The sequence below is a fragment of the Colossoma macropomum genome, unplaced genomic scaffold, assembly GCF_904425465.1.
Source record: "Colossoma macropomum unplaced genomic scaffold, Colossoma_macropomum, whole genome shotgun sequence".
Lineage (NCBI taxonomy): Eukaryota > Metazoa > Chordata > Actinopteri > Characiformes > Serrasalmidae > Colossoma > Colossoma macropomum.
This window is the reverse complement of record NW_023495252.1, coordinates 11,756-37,279: the sequence shown is the minus strand read 5'-3', so window position 1 is coordinate 37,279 and position 25,524 is coordinate 11,756. Positions and strand designations below refer to the sequence as shown.

Below are 25,524 nucleotides of genomic sequence, written 5' to 3'. Positions count from 1 at the left end.
AGTAAAGCAATAATTGTTGGATATTTTAATATTCACTTTGACAAACCACAGGATCCACTAAGTAAGGCGTTTATATCTATCTTAGACTCTGTTGATTTCACTCAAAATATAAAGTGGCCCACACACTACCACAACCACACTCTAGACTTAATTTTGACCTTTGGTATAATCATAGATTATTCAGCCATTCTCCCCCAGAGCACAGCAGTCTCAGATCATTATCTAATCTCATTTGAAATTTGCTTTAGTCATAATATATGTTTATCACCACACTGTCGTGTTAAGCGGACGATAACATCCTCCACAGCTTGTAACTTTATCAGAAACCTCCTAGATCTATCAGCTTCCATCAGCTGTCCGTCTAGTCCTACTGAATTAGATATTATGACCGAGGACTTAGAGGATACTTTTCGTTCTATTCTTAATAATGTGGCTCCGTTAAAAAGTAAAAGATTAAGGCAGAAAAAGCTTGGCCCATGCTACAATGATCATACTCGCACTTTAAAACAGACTGTTAGACAATTTGAGCGCAAATGGCGTTTGACTAAACTAGAAGTATTCCAGTCCGCCTGGAAGGATAACCTTAAAGACTACAGAAGAGCACTTACTGCAGCACGCTCAACCTATCTCTCCTCTCTCATTGAAAATAATAAGAATAATCCCATCAGTTTACAGCAGCAATGATTTTACGAATTTCTTCAATAATAAAATTGAAACAATCAGGCAAAAAATCCAAAACCACCCATTAACCTCTACAAACCTGCTGCCTTACAAAGCTAGCCCAGATCTCAAGTATAGTGTAACTACTGCAGAGAGGCTGGAATTGCTTACCTTACTTCAACTGAACTAGTTAAAATTATTTCTTCCTCAAAATCTTCTACTTGCATATTAGATCCAATTCCCACAAGTTTACTCAAATAAATTCTGCCAGTAACTCTTCTGTCAATAATTAAATCCTCTCTTAGCCTTGGCTACATACAAAAACTCTTAAAATAGCAGTAATTCAACCTCTAAATAAGAAACCTAATTTTGATCCCTGCAAGTTATTAAATCATAGACCTATCTCGAATCTTCCCTTTATCTCAAATATTTTGGAAAAAGCTGTGGCACAACAACTAAGCTCCTATTTGCAAAGGAATCACGTACATGAAAAATTCCAGTCTGGATTTAGACCCCATCATAGTACAGAGACAGCACTAGTGAAAATTGTAAATGATCTTTTATTATCCTCTGACCAAGGAAATGTATTTTTACTGGTTCTGCTCGATCTTAGTGCGGCATTTGATACGATAGACCACTAGCTTCCTAGATAGACTACAAGACCTTGAGGGGTAACAGGAATAGCTCTTTCCTGGTTTAGGCCTTACCTGACCGATCGCTATCAGTTTCTAAATGTAAACGGTGAATTATGTGTTTACAATATGGTATTCCGCAAGGCTCTGTTTTAGAACCCTTATTATTCACATTGTATATGCTACCACTGGGTACCGTTATTAGTAAACATGGCATCAATTTCCACTGCTATGCTGATGACACCCAATTGTATATATCAACAAAACCAGATGATAAACCTCGACTTAATAAAATTGAGGACTGTGTAAAAGACATTGTAACACTATTCCTATTTATTTAAGAGAATCCTTAATGTTCACAAATATCTGAAATAAGCTGCATCCAACACCTAAGGAATTCCTAACTGGAGAGTGTACACACACCTTTCAAAAGGTCGGGGCGGCATAATTTCCCCCTCACTTCAGACCCACCACGCACACCTTATTCCATCATGCTTGATTTTGTTTTTTAATGCAAAAAATGTCAACATTACCCCAAGCCTCTAGTTTCCCTAGACCAATATCTACCCACACCCCATATCACCACGTATCACCACATTAACACCGGTACATACAAAATCAACATTCAACATAGACCTCGGCTAAAAGTTTGTTTGGGCATTTCTTTATATAAACAAAGTTCAATATGTCCAATCCATCATTGGCAAAGCACGGGGCAGAGAGAGTCAGGGAGATACGGCGTCTCCACTTTAAACCCAGTAGCTCACCGAACCGTTCTTAACGTGAAGCAATGGAATTCCTTGAAACGAGAAGCTCCGTCGAACATCCGATGATCCACCTCAGCGCCAAGAGTCCATACTTCCAGAAGCAAAAAACAGCGTTACAGTGTCCAGTAAAAAACATCCAAAACACCGGCGGCCCTCTAACTTCCAAACACCTCGCTCTTTCCAACTCCGCTCCTCTCATGCCTCCTCCCTCTTTTTCCGGCATGCTGTGTAGTTCCTGTTTATCTCTGAAGGACCCTTCCGATTGGTCAGATCGGTCCTGACGTCAGCCAGCACGGTAAAGATTATGGTAATACATATACACTAAGAGCAAAATAATCTCCATTATCATCAAGCATAATTTGATTTCCCCTCTATATAACAAGGTTAAGCTAGAAAAAAGGATAAGCATCCAAACTTTAGTTATAGACCATGGGACTTTCTCACAGACCCCCCCCCCAGCCAGTGGCATAGGAGGGCCATAATATGGCTTCAGGTCCACCACATTCACATTATCAACCTTTTCCTTGTCCGTACCACACCGTACCCTACCTAACTGCTTCTCAACCTTAGCTGGTCCCTTCCATCTGGGTGCAAGTTTGGCTGAGAATCTATTTGACGCTTTTGACAAGGGATGTGCCCTAATCCACACCAGACTGCCGGCCACAAACTACACTTTTGTGCCGTACGTTATAATATCTAGCTTGCCTGGATCTGGCTACTCCCATGTGTTTTTCTACCTCTTTTAGAAGTATATCATGATGCTGACGTGTGTGATATGCTGTAGTGTTCGGCAAAGGTGCTTTAGGTATGAGACATTCCAATGGGCCCTTAATTGGACGTCCCAAAGCAAGCACAGCAGGCGAGACCCCGGTGGTTTCATGCACAGCGGTGTTAATGGCCAAAACGTAATTCGGGTAACCATCTGTCCCAGTCCTGATGATATTTCCCCACAAATGAAGCAAGCATAACCTTCAAGGTTCGATTTACTCTCTCTGTGAGATTTGTCTGGGGATGGTTGTTGTCATTCTCTGGGCTACCCCCCAAGAGTCACAAAGCTTGGCCATGAGGTCACTTGTCCACTGTGGCCTTCGATCAGACACAATAAATGCAGGTACTCTCCAATGCGTAAAAATCTCATTCTTCAGGATATCACACACGCGAGATGTCTTGGCATCCCTCATGGCGAATAACTCCACCCACTTGGTGAGATAATCAACGACGACCCTAAGAATTGTATTCCTGCATCGGCTCACTGGAAAAGGACCCATGAAATCAACACCAATCCTGCCTGATGTACTTCTGTCTGTTGTACTAAACCTGCAGGTCTAACGTTTGGGTTTTTGTACTGCTGACATATTAGACATTCTTTAACATAAGTCCATGCATCCTTTCGTATGGTAGGCCACCATGCTACCTCCAAGATCTTCCTTAGGGTTTTCATACGTCCCAGATGGCCTCCAAATGGGCTGCTATGGAAGTAGTCAAGAAATTGCTTGACCAACACCTCCGGCACTACTAACTGATAATTGTAGCCCCCATATTTGGAGGGTACACCTTGGTACAAAACCCCCTGTTGTTCCTGGTATTGCACCATTTTTGTCTCCAGACCTGACTCTCTCATTTGCCGACAGATTGCGCTTGAAGCTTGAGCAGTTTCGAGGTCTGAATTGCTCCTTTCAACTTCTTGAAGGCCAACTGACATTCCTCATTCCAATACCACTTCACATCCTTCTTCTTTAACTGATTGAACGGGGTGGAGATGTCTGCCAATCAGGGAATAAATTTGTGGTACCAGCGCACAAGTCCCAAAAATCGCTGTAGGCTTTTCAAATCAGTGGGAGGCGGATATTTACAACTTCGCCTCCACCTTAATGGGGTCCACTTCCACTCCCTGAGCAGACACTACATGCCCAAGAAAGGGAAGCTGGGTTTGAAACAGGCTTCCAGAACACGGCTTCCAAGTGCTTAAGGTGGTGTTCTGGGGTTCGTGAAAAAACAATTATGTCGTCAATGTAAACAAAGCATATTTTTCCTCTTAACTATCCCAAAACCTGCTCCTTTAGCCGCTGAAACGTGGCACCTGCATTTTTTAAACCAAAAGTCATCACTCTTTTCTGTTTGCTCTGTTCATCCATCCTCACTTGCCAGTATCCACTCAATAAATAAGCATCCAGAAAAGTCTTTGCATTGAGGCCATGATAGTCTACGCAAAAGCGAAAGCTTCCATCTGGCTTTGGCACCAAGACCACTGGAGCAGCCCAGGAGGAAGATGACAGTTTGATCACTCCATCCATCAGCATCTTCTGTACATGTTCTTTAATAATCTCCTGTTTTTGGACAGAAGTCTGGTATGCTCTTTTTCTAACAGGCATTTCATCCATAGTAATGATCTGGTGTTGTACTACCCCAGTAGATGCTCTTTCCTCCGTCCAGACAGATGACCACTTCTGTAAGAGTGGGTGAACAATCTCAGGTTGCGAAAAGAGGAGCTTCCTATGTGTTTGGGGCTTATCCTCTCCTGCTGCCATGTAGAAGTTAATTCCACCTCCGATGTTGACCCACTTAAGATCTGTTCTTGCTTTTGTCACAAATCTATAACTATGACTTCCCATTGGGCATGATATATTTACCCTGATGTACATGAAGAATCATCTTACTAGCCATCAGGAAATCTGAGAACCAGAACCTGCATGTACAGCCTAGAGTCCCTCAATATATATACATCCAACTTGCATTAACCCTCATGTAGCTTGAGAAAGAGTGAAACTTTACCAACCGCTGTACTCTCCTGTCCATCCGCCATAATAAAAACTTGATTTCCCCATGCTGCAGAACTTCATCTTCCTGGGCAATCTTTCTACACAAACTCCCCGTGTAAGTACTCCCTGTGTCCACAACCGCATCACCGCTAGCTGTACGGATCTGGATGGGTACCACCAGTAATGAGGGCATTGCTCGCATGGTAGACAGGTCGCCATCCTTACCATTCCTCTCACCACCTTTCTTTGGTGGTTTCTTGGTTTGACGATCACTGGTACTAATATTTTGCACACGACTCCAATACCCCTTCGATGAGGCCCAATCCCTCTCAATCATGGAGCCTGTTTTAACGGTCTACTGTAGCCACAATGCCCCTCAGACCACTGGCTAAGCAAGGATTACAGGCACTTAATATACTTCTCACCATCTCTTCTTCAGTCATTTTTGGTTGCCACTTGAGGCACAATGCTCGATAATCATATACAAAGTCTCTTAAGCACTGGTTTGGAGCTTGTACCATCAGGTGAAGCTGTTTTTCCGTTTTGGTAGTGTAATCCTCTGGTAAAAAAGCCTCTAAAAATGCAGCTTTAAACATTGACCAGTTCCGAATCTTACTCTTTGTAGCCAGCCACCAGCTCTAGGCCGGGCCTTGAAGCACTGCATTAAGCGTACCCAGCAACTCTTGATTGTTAAGAGGTCGAAGAGAGAGAAAATTTTTGCATTGCTCAATAAAGTTGGTGACATCCGTTGAGCCTGTATTTTCTCCAAATGTGGGGAAAGTTCATTCGTATAGGTGGTGTAGCAGGTACTCCCCTGACAACTGCACTGACTTCCATTGAGCTGGGCTTCTCAGCAGGTGTAGATGTACTAAGTGGCTTCCAAGACTTACAAGAGCTCCTGCGGGAGTTCTCTTTCAGCTGCTCCTCCCACATCCTATCACGGCGGTGAAGACAATCAACAATAGCCCGATCCAACAAAGAGAACCGGCCATCGATATACTCCTTGATGTCTGCAGAACATTTATCAGTGGCAGCTCTCAGACCCTCTTCTCTACAGAGTGAGGATTCTACCACCATGGGTACCATTATAGACCTTGGGACTTTGTCACAACATAAAAGATTGGATGTCGAGTTCCTCCTACTCAACTCAGACAAAAGAGAGATTCTACTTCTTGGTCCAAAAGCTGCTAGAAACAAACTGTCTAATTTAACGCTTAAACCTAATAGTTTCTCAGTTGCGTCAGGTACATCTGTAAAAACCTCGGTGTCACGATGGACCCTGATCTGTCCTTTGATATGCATATAACCAATATGTCTAGAATAGTTTACCTGCATCTCCACAATATTGCTAAATTAACAAATGCACATCTCTACAGGATGCAGAAAAGCTAGTTAAAAGGATGCAGAAAAGCTAGCATTTATTACCTCAAGACTGGATTACTGTAATGCTCTCCTGTATGGCTGTTCTAGCAAAAGCCTTAACAAGCTTCAGTTAGTCCAGAATGCTGTTGCCAGTGTCCTCACAAGAACAAGAACGTTTCAGCATATCAGCCCAGTTTTATCAAACCTACATTGGTTGCCAGTTAAATTCCACATTGAGTACAAAATTCTTTTACTGACCTATAAAGCATTAAATGGCCTCGCCCCTCAGTACCTGACTGAATTCCTCTCTTATTATGAAAAGTCTCTGACATTACACAGCAGCTTCCTGGTCTTCTAAAGAAATATGACTCAGTGAAGAAGATAGTAATACATGTGAGATGTAATGATATCAGAAATCAGACCACAGAACTGCTGAACAAACCTGCTATCTTCTATACAAGATTTTGGAAAATCTGTTTTTATCTCTGGAGTAATTCCGTCACTGGGAGGTTCAGGATGTTTTAGCTGCATTTTAAACCTTCACACCTGGCTCCAAAAAACCTGCCTCTGCAAAGACTTGACAATTTAACCTTTTCTGGAACCACCCTTCTTTTTACAGAGTTGATGGGATTCATCCTAATCGGCTGGGTTCACAGATATTGGGCCATGATATGTTCTACTCTGTTTTTAACTCCAGATGTCTATTACATACCTCAAACTCATACTCAAGTCTTTCTGTAGTTTTGGTTTTATTAATCCAGACAATCAGATTTTTATTGTTCCAACTCCAATTTCTTTGCACTCCCAAGAAAACCCTGCAGTAAATCCTATAACAGATCTTGAGAGTTTTAAAAACAGAAAAGGTTTAGGCATAATTCATCTTAAAGTTAGAAGCCTACTTCACAAAGATAAAATGGATGAACCTAAGTCCTGATTGCACAATCTGATCCAGATATTTTAATACTAACAGAGACTTGGCTTAGACAGTTTATATATGATGAAGACGTGGCCTTAAATGATTTTAACCTTTATAGAATAGACAGAGAATCAAGAGGAGGCGGAGTAGCTATATATATAAGAGTAAATATGCAAGCCACCTTATTAACTGCAGTCTCCAAAGAAAAAATACTTCAAGTTCCTAGTTCTAAAAGTGTTCCTTGGGAAAAATAACTCTTTTATTTTAGCCGGGATATACAGGCATCCCTCTGCTCCATCTTCTGCACTTGATGAAATAGCCAATCCTTTATCACAACATACTGCTTCTGAAATGCTGGTCCTAGGGGATTTTAATCTTAACTGGCTTTCTAATGCACCCGATTACTTAAAGGAAATATGTGGAAATCTTACCCTCACACAATTAGTCACGGAATCAACACGCCCAAATCTGAAGGATACCACCAAATCTACCCTGATAGACTTAATTCTGTCCAATACAATGGACAAAATTACTGCCTCAGGAGTCTTTGACCTTGGCATTAGAGACCACTGCCCCATTGGTTGCATTAGAAACAGTTACAAGAACAAAACAGGTTATCGGATGGTGGTTAGAAGAAATTTTAAACTTTGTAATAAACAAGCTTTTCTGTCTGACTTAGCAATGAGTGAAATTCCAAGTCAACATTCCAGATGTTGACTTTGTGTTAAACCACTTTAGCAAATCATTTCTATCAGTGGTAAACAATCTCATTGTTTAAAGCCAGAAATAAAGCTTGGTCCACTGCCAGATGCAGAGGGGAGAAAGACCACTGGCTTACGTTTAGACAACTAAGAAATAAATGTACCTCTGCAGTTAGAAAGACCAAATCAGATTATTATCTTGGCCTGATTACCAGCTCTACAAACACTCAAAACTTTTGGACACTTGTAAAATCCCTTAAAAACAATTCCTTTACCCTTCCAACCAGTGTTATAGCTGACATCTGATCAGAAGGAACTCTGTATAGTTTTTAACACACATTTTGTTGCAGCTGGTCACATTTTTGAAAATACTGACTTAAATCTGCTGTTAGGTCAAACTGATATCAACTCTATTGTTACAGAGAGCAATGGTCTCTTCACACTCCAGCCCTTCTCTCCAATCATAGTAGCTAAATCTCTTTACTACTACTATTAATCCATGAAAAACTGCTGGTGAAGATGGGCTGGACCATTACTTCCTGTGTCTTGCAGCCCCAATTATTTTAGAATACATAACATATATTTTTAATCTCTCTGTTTCATCATGCAGAATTCCCAGGATCTGGAAAATAGCTCATGTAACTCCACTGCATAAAGGAAGTGAGGTGGCAGATGTCAATACGTACAGACCAATCTCAAAATTGTCCTGTTTAGCTAAAAGTAAGAATTTCTAGTAAATAGTCTTAACTTAAATAATTTCTATATGAAAATTCTGTCCTGTTTCATGATCAATCTGGCTTTAGAGAAAGACAATGGTTTTAAATGATCTCTATATGGCCATAGACAGGAAAAAGCATTGTGCTGCCATTTTTATTGATTTATCAAAGGCTTTTAATACACTTGATCACACTCTTCTTTTAAAGAACTTACAAAAGATTGGTTTTGATACAAATGCACTAACATGGACCCAAAATTACCTTTCAGACAGACAACAATGAATAGCACTGAGAAATTACAAATCAGGTTTTTTGACTATATCCAAAGGAGTACCACAAGGTTCAATTTTGGGCCCAGTTTTATTCAATATATATATTAATGAACTTGCTGCCTCTGCCTCAGACTGCAAAGCACACCTGTATGCAGATGACACAATTTTATACTGTTCAGCTGACAGCTGCAATAAGAAAATTGCAATTCTTATTTAATACCCTACAGGTTGCTTTGTGTAGCACAAAATGGTTTTAAATGGTAAGAAAACTAAGTTAATGCTGTTTTCCAGATCTACTAATACTGATTTTAATACTGTAAATATCACTTCCCTGGATCCAACGTTGAAAGAGTCACAGAGTATTAATACCTTGGCATATGACTGGATGATAAACTCACTTTTAAATCCCACATTAATAAATTGGTTGGCAAATGTAGACAGAAGCTCGGTTATCTATAAAGAAATAAATCCTGTTTACCCATGTATCCAAGAAAAAGAAATGTTGAGGCAACCTTACTATCTGTCATGGACTTTGGTAATGTAATTTACAAACATGCATCTGTCATTTCCCTCAAACCACTGGACTCAGTCTATCACTCTGCACTGAGGTTCATTACTGGAGACCCGTATAACACTCATCACTGCAGACTGTATTAAAAAGTTAGTTGGCCCTTACTAGCAGCACGGCGGGAAACACGTTGGTTTATTTTTATTTATAAAATGCTCCCCGGCCATAGGCCAGAATATTTTACTTCCATGATGTCTGTAAATAATGGTGATTATCAGACTTGCTCCAGTGTTTGGATCACATGCCAGGTACCAAGAGATTTACTAAACTGGGAAAATCTGTCTTTAGTTACAGTGCACCAGTGAGCTGGAAATCACTACAGGAAACACTAAAGCTCAGCTGGCTGGTGTCTCTGACATTTTAAACTTTTACTTTCTAACCACCTCCACTCTGCCTGCAACTGTTTTACCTGATTTTTTACTATTATAGTCTTATTTTCATTATTTTTTTATTTATTTTATATTATTTTATTATTCATTTTAATTAATTCTTAGTTTCCTTTTTGATCTTATTCTCCTTTTGTTTCATTTATCTTCTTTTGATTTTATCAACTTTTACATTTTAGCTGTGTTAATTATTGTTTTATATTATCTGCTGTATTTATAGGTATTTTTATTGTTAATGTTTTTTTATACTTATCTGATGAGGCATTTTTTAATTAAATTAACTTTTATTATTTAATATGTTCTTATACATTATCAATCCCTTTTCCTCAACTCGGCAATATTGTGAATGAGGGTCAACCTCAGTGTTCTCCGAGGTTAAATAAAGGTTGATTGGTTGATTGATTGATTGCTGTTATTGTTTGCTATCTGGAGTCGACCAGAGGAGGATGGATTCCTCTTTTGAGTCTTGGTTGCTCTCAAGGTTTCTTACTCTTGCTCTTAGGGAGTTTTTCCTTGCCACTGTCGCCATTGGCTTGCTCACTGGGGGCTTGGACCCCTTATGTTTTTGGTTTTTTTTTTTCTGTGCAGTTTTTTCCCTTGATCAGGTGCCTACCTTCTGGACTGGTTTGACCACCATGGAGCTTCTCGCTGTACAACGCTGTGCAACCCTCACCTTCTGATGATGCTGCTGCAGCTGCAGCACAGACTCAAACTATCTAATTATAACCATTGCCTTACCTGTTTTCCCACGTTTCTGTATTTTAATAGTTTATACTAACACTGTGTCCTATCTGGTGTCGACCAGAGGAGGATGGGTTCCCCTTTTGAGTCTTGGTTCCTCCCAAAGTTTCTTCCTCTTGCTCTTTCCTTGCTACTGTCGCCATTGGCTTGCTCATGGGGGCTCAGACCTGGATTTTTCTGTAAAGCTGCTTTGTGACAACACCTGCTGTAAAAAGCGCTATATAAATAACTTTGATGAGTGCTATATAATACTTTGACTTGACTTGGGAGGGCTGAGGCCCAGGGTCATATACACAACACCCTGCCATTTTGCCACAAAAGAACAAAATCTGGGAGCTGGGTCTGAGGCAATGGCCAAAGGCCCAGGAACTAAAACCAACACTTTAGAATAGTGAATGCCATAAAATACCCTTTCACTGGCATAAACTGGCATAAAATCACATTTTCATGAGAAAGAACAAGCCTTAACTTGTACAATACTGAAATCCTTGTTAAAAAAGCTAAGATACACTGAAAAGACATTTACTGCACTCCACCAGCGCTCAAACGCTGAGAGGGGTTGGATCTCTGCTTGCCAGGTGACCGGCAGAAGTGGCGGCTCTTGAGTGGCGGCAGGAAACAGCCACTGCGCGGCCCTTCACCGCCACTTTTATTAGCGACCGCCACAGAGCAGCCACTTTACCCCCACTGCGCAGCCACTTCACGGCCACTTCACCGCCAAGTGTTATTAGGGACGGCCACTGAGCAGCCACTTCACCGCCACTTGTATTAGGGACCGCCACTGAGCAGCCACTTCACTGCCACTTTTCTTAGCGACCGCCACTGAGCAGCCACTTCACCGCCACTTTTCTTAGCGACCGCCACTGAGCAGCCACTTCACCGCCACTTTTATTAGCGATCACCACTTCACCGTTACTTTTATTAGCAATCGCTACTTTACCGCCACTTTTATTAGCGATCGCCACTTCACTATCACTTTTATTTGAGACCGCCACTGAGCAGCCACTTCACCACCACTTTTATTAGCGACTGTCACTTCACCGCCACTGCCCCATCACTTTTAAATTTACATTTACATTTCAAATAAATTGCAATCCACGCCAAAATACGTTCCAAACACAAAAATGCATTTCAGAATATATTGCCATGTTAATAATATTAATAAATATATTTTAAAATGCCCTTAAGTTAAAATTGATGAGGAAATATTACATACGCAAATGTACTATAGAAAAATTCATGTATGTAAAATGAAAATTGGCTAAATACTTTGTCTAATGCACTTTACTGTTTGGAAACATTTTGAAGTGAACTTGTTTCTTTTGAAATGAATTTGTACTCCAGTGTCTTAATTGTAAATGTTGGTAAATGGACCCTTAACAGAACAAAAGCAGGTGTTGTAGATATTGATACACTGTGAAAATGTAGTTTGACGATTTGATATCGTGCTTATTTGACATACATTTTTTGTGAATATCTGACTGCATACATAATGCAAAGTACAATACAAAACCCAAGTCAGTATGGTTCATTCAGTTCATGTGTATTTAGTTACATCTTTAACCTTTATTAAAATTACATACAATTGAAAAATATAATAACAAATACAAATAAATGCATTTGAAATATATATTTAAGGAGTTTTCATATATTTGAAAAAATATATTTCATAAATACATTTGAAATATATATATATATATATATATATATATGTGTGTGTGTGTGTGTGTGTGTGTGTGTGTGTGTGTGTGTGTGTGTGTATATATATATATATATATATATATATATATATATATATATATATATATATAGGCTGATGTCTGCTTCTGTTTAACACTACTCGCACTCAATTCAGGGTATGCTGAACTAGACCACACAAATTTTGTTAAACTTGACAGGCAAGGATAATTAAACATTATATTGATATTCTGTTTTGTAGGCTTATAGCAAATCAATAGGTATTTTGTAGTTAAATAATAATAAAGGGCAAATTTAAAGTGTGTATGGAAATAATAGGGAAATCAGTTTTATTGTAGAAATTACAAGATTAAATGTTTATTTACCTTCTAGATGCTTGTGGTCCCTGTCTTATAAATTAAGAGTCCAGTTTTTTTTCCTGTCTTTCTTTCTTCCTTTGCTTCTTTTTGCTGGAAATGTTTTGGTAAGGCTTTGGTAAAATTAATTAGTACATTTATTAACATTAATAAACCATGAACATCCACATTATTAAGACATAAATAATGTTTACAAGTATTTAACACTTGTATTAAATTATGTTTATGTTAGTATCAATTAAATAAAGAACACTTAAATGTATGTAATTTTTTCTGACTATTTTTTAACTTGTTTAATTTTTCTTAAACTTTTTTTGTTGTTTATATCTTTGGATTTATTAATTTGTCAATTACTCAATACAATTGTATATAGTTAATATTTAATGTTTAAGAACTATAATGCAAATTCAACATTTCTTTACGATTTCTTTTTTACAGGTATCATGTATTTTTTCATGCCTTTAAATCTCTCACTTCATTCTCAGTCTCAGCCTTTTAAGAATGGGGCTTCTGACTTTGGTCCCTCCCACACCAATCTACCGAACTTCTCAGGTGGCAGAGCAGTTATGTGAACAGGACAGAACAAATGCACCTGAAAAAGCAGAAGCACTTCAAAAAATAAAAATAATATAGTGCTGGATAATTCACTGAGGAGTCAAATGAAACGATGAAAAAAGGAAAAAAAAATCAGGTTTCCTCCCAACCAAACAACCATCACAGAACAAACTAAATTTAAATTGCCACATCGCTAAATATTCCCTGCACAAAACCAAAATAACATGGCTAATAGTGAGGCTAGATAAATTAATGTGTGATGGATTACTATTCACTTAGACGTTTTTTCCTATTTACTTCGTAAAAAGTTATAGCCTGCAATGCTTGTAGGATGCAACTTATTAAGAAATGTAGCTGGTTACAGTAATTCCTTATCTCCTAAAATCCCCAAACACTAAGCGCCACAAACATACAGCCTTTAGCAAATAGCTGTGCAGATAATGTGACCGCTACCACGAAATATGCCCCAGGAGAAGTGGCTAATACGTGTCAGGTGCAGAGCTGGCCGCTAATGACACTGCCAGCAAAGTGGTGGTTGCTAATAAAAGTGACGGTGAAGTGGCGATGAAGTGGTTGTTTCCTACTGTGACAAGAGCCTCCACTTACGCCCGTCACCCGGCACGAAGAGATACAACTCCTACAGCAAACGCTTTAGAAAGAAAATCACATTTTCATGAGAATGAACACTAAAGCCGAGTGGCCGCTGCCACTTCTTGTGGCCGCCTCTTTGCCGGCAGTGTTATTAGTGGCTGGCTCTGCACCTGACAGGTTTATTAGCCACTTCTCCTGGGGCATATTTCATGGTAGCTGCCACGTAATCTGCACAGCTACGATGAGAAGTTGCATGAACCACCACTATCTAAAGGGATTTGCCATAGGCTGTATGTTTGTGGCGCTTAGTGTTGGGGATTTTAGGAGATAAGGAATTACTGGAACCAACTACATTCCTTAATAGATTGCATCCTACAAGCATTGCAGGCTATAACTGCGAAGTAAAAAGGAAAAAATGTCTAAGTAAATACTAACTCATCACACATGAATTTATCTAGCCTCAATAAAATACAGTGTAGTTCTGTTAGCCGTGTTATTTTGGTTTTGTACCGAGAATATTTAGCAATGTGGCAGTTTAAATTTACTTCATCCTGTGATGGTTGTTTGGTTGAAGGGAAGATTTTTTTTTACATTTTTTTCTGATTTTTTTCCCTTTTCCATCATTTCATTTGACTCATCAGTGAATTATCCAGCACTACATTATTTTTATTCCTTGAAGTGCTTCTGCTTCTTTCAGGTGCATTTATTCTGTCCTGTTCACATAACTGCTCTGCCACCTGAGAAGTTTGGTAGATTGGTGGTGGGGGGAACAAAGTCAGAAGCCCAATTCTCAAAAGGCTGAGACTGAGAATGAAGTGAGAGATTTAAAGGCATGAAAAAATACATGATACCTGTAAAAAAGAAATCGTAAAGAAATGTTGAATTTGCGGTATAGTTCTTAAACATTAAATTTTAAATGAAATAGTAAATATTAACAATATACAATTGTATTAAGTATATGACAAATTAATAAATCCAGATCCAAGATATAAACAAGAAAGTAAAAGAATTAGTCATAGGTAGAATAAACATGATATAATTCGTGTTTTTTATTTGACACTAACAAACATAATTTAATACAAGTGTTAAATACTCTGTAAACATTATTTATGTCTTAATAACGTTGATGATCATGGTTTATTAATGTTAATAAATTTAGTATTTAATTTTCATCAAAGCATTACTAAAACATTTACAGCAAAAGAAGAAAGTAGGAAAGAAAATGCAAAAAACTTATTTAAATACAAAATACCCATTGATTTGCAATAAGCCTACAAAACAGAATATCAATACAATGTTTAATTATTTTGCCTGTCACATTTAACAAAATGTGTGTTCTAGTTCAGCATACCTTAAATAGTGTGTGTAAAACATAAGCAGACATCAGCCTATCAGGGAGCTATAGCATTATTAAGATTAGTCTCCCATAAGGAGAAAAAAAAATATATATATATATATACATATATACATATATATATATATATATATATATATATATATATATATATATATATATATATTTCAAATATATTTATGAAATATATCCATCCATCCATCATCTAAACCGCTTATCCTTCTGGGTCGCGGTGGGGTGCTGGAGCCTATCCCAGCTGTCATTGGGCGGAAGGCAGGATACACCCTGGACAGGTCGCCAGTCCATCGCAGGGCACCAGTCCATCGCAGGGCACCAGTCCATCGCAGGGCAATGCCCTGCCCTGCGAAATATATTTTTGCAAAACATATGAAAATGGCCAAAAATGTATTTCTTAATATTTATTTAAAATGCACTTTTTAAAATACATTTGTATTTATTATTATATTTTTCAATTGTATGTAATTTTAATAAAGGTTAAAGATGTAACTAAAGATGTAACTGAATGAACGGTACTGACTTCTGTGTTTTGCATTGTACTTTGCATTACGTCAAATTACATTTTACAGTGTATCAATATCTACAACAATTGCTTTTGTCTTGTTAAAAGTCCATTTACCAACATTTACAATTAAGATACTGGAGTACAAATTCATTTCAAAAGATACAAATTCACTTTAAAATGTTTCCAAACAGTAAAGTGCATTAAAAGCATTTTGGTAATTTTCATACATTTTCAAATGTACATCATAAATACATTTACTTACATGTATTTTTCTATAGTACATTTCCATATGTAATATTTCCCCAGAAATTTTAACATAAGTGCATTTTAAAATATATTTACTAACATTATTAACATGGCAATATATTCTGAAATGCATTTTTGTGTTTGGAATGTATTTTGGCATGGATTGCAATTTATTTGAAATGTAAATGTAAAAGTGACGGAGAAGTGGCTGCGCAGAGGCGGTTGCTAATAAATGTGGCCGCGATGTGGCCATGATGTGGCTGCTCAATGTCGGCAGCAAATAAAACCCAGACAGCGAGCATATCGGTCCACAGACTTGATAAGGTCGGCACACCGCCGGCTATTTGCCACTGCTGGTCCACCCTTGGACTACCCAGATTATTGTACTACATACAGAGCTTTTCATTTTAGATAAATAAATTAAGACAAATATTACAAGCAAATAAGAGAAAAAAATAATGACTAGGCCTAATGTGAAATGATTTTATAGAAAATGTTGTTGCTGACACTGTTAAAATTATTTTACTGATGAAAATGATTTACTAAACTAATTTATAATGCACTAAAGGAAGCTAGTAATGTAAATTGGACTATGAGTAGAAAATGAGCAATAAGTGGAGTTTTGACTATTACTCTGCTTAACCACTGGTGGGCCGCCCAGAAAACGCTGAGCAAAACGCCAGTGGACCACCAGCTTTGCCATCAGCGGGCCAACAGTGGTCCACTATCCTTTTACTATCAGGGAAGTTCCCGCGATGTCGCCGCGAAGTGGCGGCCGCTAATAAAAGTGGCCGCAAAGTGGCCGCTTCCTGCTTCCATAAGAGCAGCCACTTCCGCCTGGCACGCAGAGATCCAACTCCTACTGGGAAATCCTGAAGCGCACAAACGCTTTAGAAAGACTAGAAACGCTATACAGCATTCTCTTAACGTGAATACATAATAATGATTATAAACAGACATTTCTGCCATATCATTTACATGTAATGGACCTGATTGAAAATCACATTTATTATGAGAACGAACATGAAAGCTTTAATTTGGGTGACTTACCGTGTACAATACTGAAATCAGTGTTGTACAGGCTAATTTACACTGAAAAGGCATATCCAGCATTACATAAGCGCTCAAACGTTTTAGAAAGGCTAGAAACGCTATGCAGTATACTCTTAATGTGAAGACATAATAATGATTGTAAACAGACATTTCTGCCATAAAATACCCTTTCAATCCACAGAAACTGGCATAAAAGAACAAGCAAGCCTTAACTTGTACAATACTGAAATCCTCGTCAAAAAAAGCTAAGATACACTGAAAAGATCGTTTACTGCATAAAATACCCAACCCGGTATCACGCCCCAGTGTGTAATACACACGTTGGTCCACTTGGGGGGCACCGTGTCAGTGTCACGTTTTTGTGTGCCTGAAACGTGAAATGCACACTTTTTTATTTATGTTTTAAACAATGTACAAACAGTAATGGTAATGCATTGCACACCTGTTCACTTCACACAAACCGTAGCAGTCGGGTGAAATGCACACGCTACTGCAGTCTGCGGGAAACTGGAAAAATACCCGTATGATGACGACTGACGACGGCGGCGAACGACATAATCACGCTCTGCAACTATCGCGTTCATTCTTGGTCAGGTAGGCGCTCGGTGCGGGTATTGTTTGTAAACTAAATACAGCATATAAACTTTGTTTGTTTTAGTTCATAAAAAGAGGACATGTTCCGTTGCTACAGCAGTGGGTAATTTATGTGTAAGTATGGATAGTTAGGTGGTAACCTAGGCTAACTAACTACCTTGCTAGTTCGATAAGGTCGGCGTTAGCTAGCCAATTCGAGAACTGGTGTTGCATCCGATTTGGTTTCTCTTCAAATTCACGTTCCCCTGATCAGTCGAAGTTGCGGGCACGCGCATCCACACAGCACTAAAACAACGGAAAGCGAGAAGAGTCAAAAAGAATTACGCCTAAAATTAATAAATCAATCGGCGTCAAAGCGCAGTTTTACAGCCTTCTTGAACCGTTTCGCTTTCCGTAGTGGCGGTGTTGTCTGGTCAGAGAATTTGTAGTGAAACCGGTTCGGGTTTGGCATTGAATTTGGCTGCGTTCGAGACCCCATACATATACTACGGTAGTGAATGGACTTCTATTGGTCGTGTACTATTTTGACACACTGTTTACTGTGTTAGTATGCGGTTTTGGACGCAGCCAGTGAATGCGCGCTCCTGAGAACTTGACCCGTGAAGGGGAACTGATTTGGATGCAACACCGGTATCTACCGGTAAAGCAACTAAATACAGCACACTAACATTGTTTTAGTCCGGAAAATTGAACATGTACCGTTGCTAAAGCAGTGTGTAATTATGTGTAATTATGGGTAGGTTAGTTAGGCGGTAAGCTAGTCTAACTAAAGTACCTTGCTAGTTCGATAATTAGTTAACTAAGGTAGGGGTTAGCTAGCGTCAACTAACCAGCTAACCGCGTTTGTAGATAGACAGCCATACTATTACTTAGTTTCCTTATCTGTTTTGATAGCCTGCTTGAAAACTAGTTTGCTTAAGTAACGTTAGTTAGCTGTCATTTACATGCTTAAGTTATTACAAAACTTTTTGGTAATGTTTAATGTCACCTGTAAGTTAAATCATCAGTATTGCAAACCAGAAGATTATTTTTCTATCTTGCTGCTAACCAATGAACATTGATTTGTTAAAACAACTATTCAGTTGACATAACTCTGTTTGCTTGGAATGGTCATATAACTAGAGTTTAAGGTTAATATTTCAGAAATTTCCATGGTCATGGTTTGATGTGAAGTGGTTTACTGTGGAAAAACTTACTGCCTCTGATTTATTTATGGTATCAGTTATCAGGGACGGGGGAGCTTTTAAAGGCATTAAATTCTTTGGACATCTGGTTGCTGTCACCACCATTGTGAACAATTGGTCATTTCATAGTGGTGATGGTGAAACTAAGTTTTTCTAGAACAGCGCATTTCACAGCAAAGCTCTTTGAATGACTTTGTTTACATTTTCACCTTTTAATTCATAGTCATAAAAAAACGCTCTTTTAGAGTTCTGTCTATGTCACTCTCTGTTACTTTCTTTTTCTCTCTCCTGCCAACTATACACAAATATGCATTTTACAAAACAATAAAACACACACAGCACTGTTGGTCTTTTCTAGAAGCTCTATTGTCTTCTAATGTACACCAGAGTCTCTCGTTCTTTCTCTCTCTCTCCTCTCACTTACACATACATGCACACACCATTTCTCTTTCATCTTGCCACCTCTTTCCTTCATTGTCCCACTTACATTGCTGTTCCATATGTACTTCCTGGTTTTTGTTTGTTTTGTTTGTTGTTTGTTTTTCCTACTTCTCTGATGTTCTTCATTCAAATTCTTTTTCTCCACCAGTCTGCTGTTAAAATGGCTGCTCGCCAGGACAGTGGAGAAGCAGAGGATGTTATGTTCCTTACAGACTTATTTTTGGCTCAAGAGAAAGTGAGTATTTTAAATGAGCAGTTCATTTTTACTTCACAAAAGGAGTTAACACAGATTAAAAAGAGTAGAAAATGCTATGTAGCTTTAGTGTTATAATGTTGAAGCCTGCATACAGTGTTCCCTGTCTGTGTGCAAGGCAAAGCAAGAGAAAGCTAAACGGACATCTGAAGGTAGCAGATTTCACATACGGTGGGTGGAGAAAGATGATGAAAGACATCCACTGCAAAAAAGAAGCAGAAGTGGACAGACACGCAAACGGATTTCCGCTTCAGGTTTGTTGATATTCATTTGTAAATCTGTGTGCTGCTATCTGTTCCCATTTTTGGAAAACATGAGCTGAGCGGTAGTTCAGCACATAGTTGCATACCATCACCCCACCACCACCATTTTGAACTTGGATTTGCAGTGCCAATATTGAATCACCTTAGGAAATTCTTTTTAGTCCAGGAAGAGGTTTAGTCTGGGACAACTAGCCCTATATTTTTAATATTTAAGCTGGCTGTGTACTCTAAACAATGAAAGAACTACACAAAATCAAACTGCCAAAACGTGGCTGTGTATTCTTTACAAGAGCTGTGCAAGTCTGGGCAACACTAGAGGTTTTGTGCTGTGACCCAAGCAAGCATGTGATACCACATAGACAGATCACAGCCAAGGGGAGGTCTCGGAACATACAACATAATGAGTCTTGTTCAGCTACCCGCCCACACCGCACCGTATGAACACAGTCCACCACGTTATATTGGCAAAAAAATGCGATGTCGCTGCAAAACATTGTTTTCTTATGAAGTATACTGCCTATTTTAATAAAGACTGTAACAGCGGGTTATGCTCATAGATAGGCTAACATGTATTTTTCCTACTTCTTATATTAATTTTTGATTGTCTGCATCTGTTTTTCCATGACTTCAGAAGCTGCCAGTAAGGACCTGAATCGTTTTGAGATGACTGAGGAGGTACCTGTACTGTCAGAATCATCAACATCTCAGTGTTTGATTGGTGAGATGATACTATGACATAACAATTAAGCAAGTTAACAAAAAGTTTAAAAACAATGTCTTTTTATTTTGCTCTGCTTTCATCCATGTCATATTTTTATTTATTTCACACTTTTATTTATTTCATAGTGGCCTAGATGTTGCTGTAGTGCTGCAGAATCACAAAGGATATTTTAATTAGTTCTCTGTTTTGGTTATATCCCTCTTTTAGACAGTGAGCTGGAGAAACTTTAGGATGTTTTGATGTAGGTTGATGTCAACTGTTCAGTAGAACATCCATCAACATCCTCTTTATGGAACTTGCGGCAGGCTGTAGCCAAAGATGAGTGGCGGAAAGCAAGGCCGTACCACTTGGACTGCTTGTTGTCCTCCAGAATGGTTCCAGAGAGAAATTGCAGCTACTGTTCATCTCCTGCAGTCATTCGTTACAGAGATTGCATGCCAGAAGAGTGGATTTGTATGGAATGTGACATATCCAGACACAAAAAACTTGTACTCCATAATAGGGAGTCCTGAATAGATGGATTTTACAGGCCCATAGCACCAACAGTGTGCTTTGTAAAAGAAAATGGCAAATGTACACAGTGCAGTCAAGGTAGTGGTTTAAGTGTGTGTAATGTTTTTTTTGTTAATATAGTTTTTGGTTAAATTTTAATCAGATGTTCATTATTCTTTTCAACACATCTCTTGCCTGCAGTGAGACCTGTCCGTCTGTGCTCCTGTGACTCCGCACACCTGTCAAAAGCTGCTGGAAAGGCAATAATTTTGGTTTACATAAATGGTATGGATGCTTTATTACTTACTGACTTACTAGCTTCTGTATTTAATTTCATTTAAGGTAATACACTATATGGATAGCCAACTTGAGATGTTTTGTAAAAGCATCTTGCAGCTGTAACTAGTTGCTTGAAAAGCAACTGAAAATTGAGGTAGGTCACTCCTAGCCCTACTCTTTCTTCTGATGGTCACCAAACACAAACGCGTTCTCACTAACTCTGAGCTGGACACAAAATAACACAGTAAACACATACACACATTGTAACTGAAGAACAACACAACAACATTAAACAACAGCGTAAACAGTCTGTTTAGCAGGTGGGGGAGGTCCAAGGCTACAACACACAACCCCAAAAGTCTATCTCTGTCTGAACAAAATATTTTATGAATTATATTATTAATTTTTTTATCTCAATGTTCGATCCATGTATATCAATGTTCATTCCATATATATCAATGTTCATTCCATATATAGCAATGTTCTTTGTGTATATATCACAGTTCATTCTATATATATCATTGTTCATTCCATATATATCAATCTTTGTTCCACTGCGATATATTGAATGAATGATGATATATATACACAATGAACTTTGATATATATGGAATTAACATTGATATATATTGAATAAACTGTGATATATAAAATTAACATTGATATATATTGAATGAACTTTGATATGTATTGATTGAACATTGATATATATACAATGAACATTGATATATATTGAATGAACATTGATATGTATACAATGAACATTGATATATATCGAATGAACATTGATATATATACAATGAACTTTGATATATATACAATGAACTTTGATATATATGGAATGAACGTTGATATACATGGATCGACCATTGAGCTAAAAAATTAAGATCATTTTTAAAATGTTTTGTTCAGACAGAGAGGGCCTTTTGGGGTTGTGTGTGTTGTAGTCTTGGCCCTCCCACACCTGCTAAGCAGACTGTTTACGTTGTTATTCAATGTTATGTTGTTGTCCTTCAGTTACAGTGTGTGTATGTGTTAGTGAGAGTGCGTTTGTGTTTGGTGACCATCAGAAGAAAGAGTAGGGCTAGGAGTGACCTACCTCAATTTTCAGTTGCTTTTCAAGTGACATTGTTTTCCCTTGCTCTCAATAAAAGAGCATTTTTCAAACAGAAATTATGGCCTCATCTGACTCTTCTTCTGCACCATGTCAAATTATGTACATATTGAAGATCCACCCATCTGTAGCTTCACATCATATATCAGCCACTCTCAGATCCCTGTCCAAGGGATCACTGTGTATACATACTGGTCACTTTATCAGAATACCCTTCCTTTAAGCTCCACCTGGAGTTTGTTAATGCCCATTAATTGACGCACAGTTTTTGTTGGCCATCCTCAACCCTTCAACAGCGACTTTCATTCAGTATATCTCAATGTTCATTCATTATATATCAATGTTCATTCCATATATATCAAAGTTCATTCCATGTATATCAATGTTCATTCAATATTTCCTGTTTGGCTTGCCATATATATATATATATATATATATATATATATATATATATATATATATATGTATATGTATATAGGCACGGCTAACCCCACATTCCAGACGACGGGTGCTACAGATGTGGGCTCTTGCTGAATGAGGCCAGAACAGCGGTTGCTGTTGCTACTTACGTAGCGTTTTTTTGGTTTTTGGTCCAGCTTTTTTTTTTGGTTTTTGGTCCAGCTTTCAGTTTATTGGTGACATAACCTGTTTCTTTGAATTTGGCAAGAATTTTGGCAGCTGCATTGTGGGTAATGGGAAGCCTGTTTGGGTGGTGTTGGTTGAAATCTTCTGGCAAGATATGCGCTTCGTTCATGGGAAAACAGGACAGGATCTCAACATGTTCTGCTTGGGATAGCGCCATCCTTTACATCCTGTACAGAAGAAAAAACACTGTTTTAACATGAGCATGAATAAAGTTATGTTGACATGAAGCACACCATTGTTTTTCTTTTGAAATTCTCTGCTTGTTTCATGTGTCGCACACCTAGTTTCCCATTTGTAAAACTGAAGCTGAATCCAAGATGGCAAGATGGTGGCATTAAAGATGGCTGCCCTGCTGGTCACATAGCCTAACAACTTTCCTCCTTCCCCCACAGCTTGCATCTGCAATTCAATCACCCATCATCTGCCAAACCATTTTTATTTTAAGTGGGTGTTTCCTTATTTTTGAGACACTCTGTGTGTGTGTGTGTGTGTGTGTGTGTGTGTGTGTGTGTGTGTGTGTGTGTGTGTGTATTCATTCATTCATTTATTCATTCATTCATTCATTCATTCATTCTTTCTTTGTAGGCATTTTAACCTTAACTGAGGAGGGGCAGTGTGGGCTACTGTGCCATCTTCAAGAGAGGCTTGCAGACGTTGAGCAGAAAATCAAGATTGTTTCATCAAGGTACAGCATGGCTTTAGGACCAAATGCTTTGCTGTTGCCTGAAGATGGTCCTGAGGAGACACCAGAGGAGGAGCACAATATGCTTCCATTTGATACCTTGGATGACAGCGACTTGGAAGACATATAATAATTCTGAATTTCACACACAAATTACTACCCTGTGTCAGGTCAACTTGAAATTTTAATTTAAAATGGAAGCAAACTGGATAGGCTGTTCAAACTCATGGTCTTTTTTGATAATCTAGTAATTAGACAGTCATAGCACTCAGAAGCCATGAAGTTGCGTAAAGGAAAATTCCACTGCCAATTAATTTTGAATGTTTGTGTAATTTGGTTGCGAAGATGTAGCAACCAAAGAAAGTAGTTCTCTACTCTAAAAATAATCACTGAAACAGAATTGTTCACAGTGGTGGTGATAGGAACCAAAGGTTTGATGCCTTTAAAGGTTCTATCACATAAAGTTATTACATAAAAAGGCCGGGTACATGTCAACATTGTTTTGTAATGATTTTGAGAAGCCTAAATGAAGGCCGAAAATGTGCTTTTTTTGTTTTTTCTTTCTTTCTTTCTTGTGCACACAAATACCATGATATAATGTCAGAGTGAACAATGACACAGCAAGTAATGTAACGTTAGCTTGGTTGTGGGTTAGCAGTCTTGACACTACAGTTGCTGTTGTGAAGCTAATCAGTTGCTATCACAAACATTCGCAAACAAGACAAAACAGTACTGACCTATTCTGTGAAACAGCAAAACTGAGTTAATCTTGCCCTCTTGTCCAGCACGTGCAACCTCCTCATCCTTTTCCATGCATTTCAACTCTCAATGATGCTGAAGTCGGCTTCTTGTTAGAATTTTTCCCGTTCCACTTTACAAGGTGCAGCAGCTAGACTACATTCCAGTGCCTCAGCTTCTAGTTCAAATTTTCCTGTTACACCTGAAGTTGTACATGCACGCTGTGTTGGCGGTCACTGCATTTCAAAGGGCAAAAGAAAATGCGGGGAGAGCCGAAGTGTTCACAGAGTGGCCTGCGTGCCCTTCCCGGCTATGTAAACAAAACAGACAAGCTCAGATTCCACACACACACAGGAGATATGTCTCTCTTGAATGTTACCAACACAGAAAAGATGATTGTTGACTTCAGGAGGACCTGAGCAAATGCCAGCGGCACTGCAGTGGAAACAGTTCCTGGGAGTACACATCACCAACAACCTATCCTGGTCCCTGAACTGCTCTTCCTCCTCAGTGAAGAGGGCACGACAGTGCCTGTACTTCGTAAGGAGACTAAAGAGGGCCGGCATGTGCACACCAGTTCTCAACTGCAGAAGCATCATAGAGAGTATCCTGTCCTGTCGCATAACTGTCTGGTATATACACTCTGCCTTCTCAGACAGGAAAGCACAGGAAAGCGGGTGGTTCATTACTGGGTTAAGTTTTCCTGCCTTCAAGGACATCTACACTGAATGCAAGACATACAGCATCAGGAAAGATCTTTCTCACCCCTTACTGTCTGAACACTTTCTTAGAACTTTCTTAGAAAAATGATATTTTTTTCTGTGCAATGTTTAAAATGTTCTCGTCACTTCAGCACTTTATCACTGTTCACCAATGTCAAGTTTACATTTTCTGTTACACTGTGCAATATTATCACTGAGAACAATGTGCAATATTTCTTTTTATATACATATATAATTTTTTGTCTCTCTTTTTCTATGTTTTATGTCTGTCTATGCTGTCTAGTATGTCTGTGCAATTGCCTTTTATGTTATGTTTGTGTATTTTTGCACATCTGCGTTGGGGAAACACAATCTTGTTCAGCCTTGCACTGCTTGTTGTACAGTCTGAATGACAAACTTGACTTTGACATGGACTGTTTACACCCCTCCCATCAGGTCCTCTATACTCACAGTTTCATCCTGCAGGCAGTCAGACTCCTAGAAAGTTCTGTATGATGGACTTTTAAACGATTAGACTGAACTGCTGAAAGGCCTACACTT

The 25,524-nt window shown here is 38.6% G+C and overlaps 1 protein-coding gene across 3 annotated transcripts in view; it reads left to right on the top strand.

Moving 5' to 3' along the window:
• The window catches only part of LOC118801253, a 61,860-nt gene extending 38,034 nt beyond the window's left edge, over nt 1-23,826 (top strand). For all 3 annotated transcript variants that reach the window (XM_036561455.1, XM_036561453.1, XM_036561454.1), the window contains 5 exons: nt 19,224-19,310; nt 19,447-19,582; nt 20,223-20,309; nt 21,006-21,089; nt 23,428-23,826. In XM_036561455.1, the coding sequence (XP_036417348.1) occupies nt 19,224-19,310; nt 19,447-19,582; nt 20,223-20,309; nt 21,006-21,089; nt 23,428-23,654 (621 nt within the window). In that variant the 3' untranslated portion in view covers nt 23,655-23,826. The remainder of the gene's footprint in view (nt 1-19,223; nt 19,311-19,446; nt 19,583-20,222; nt 20,310-21,005; nt 21,090-23,427) is intronic.
• Nucleotides 23,827-25,524: the final 1,698 nt, after the last annotated feature.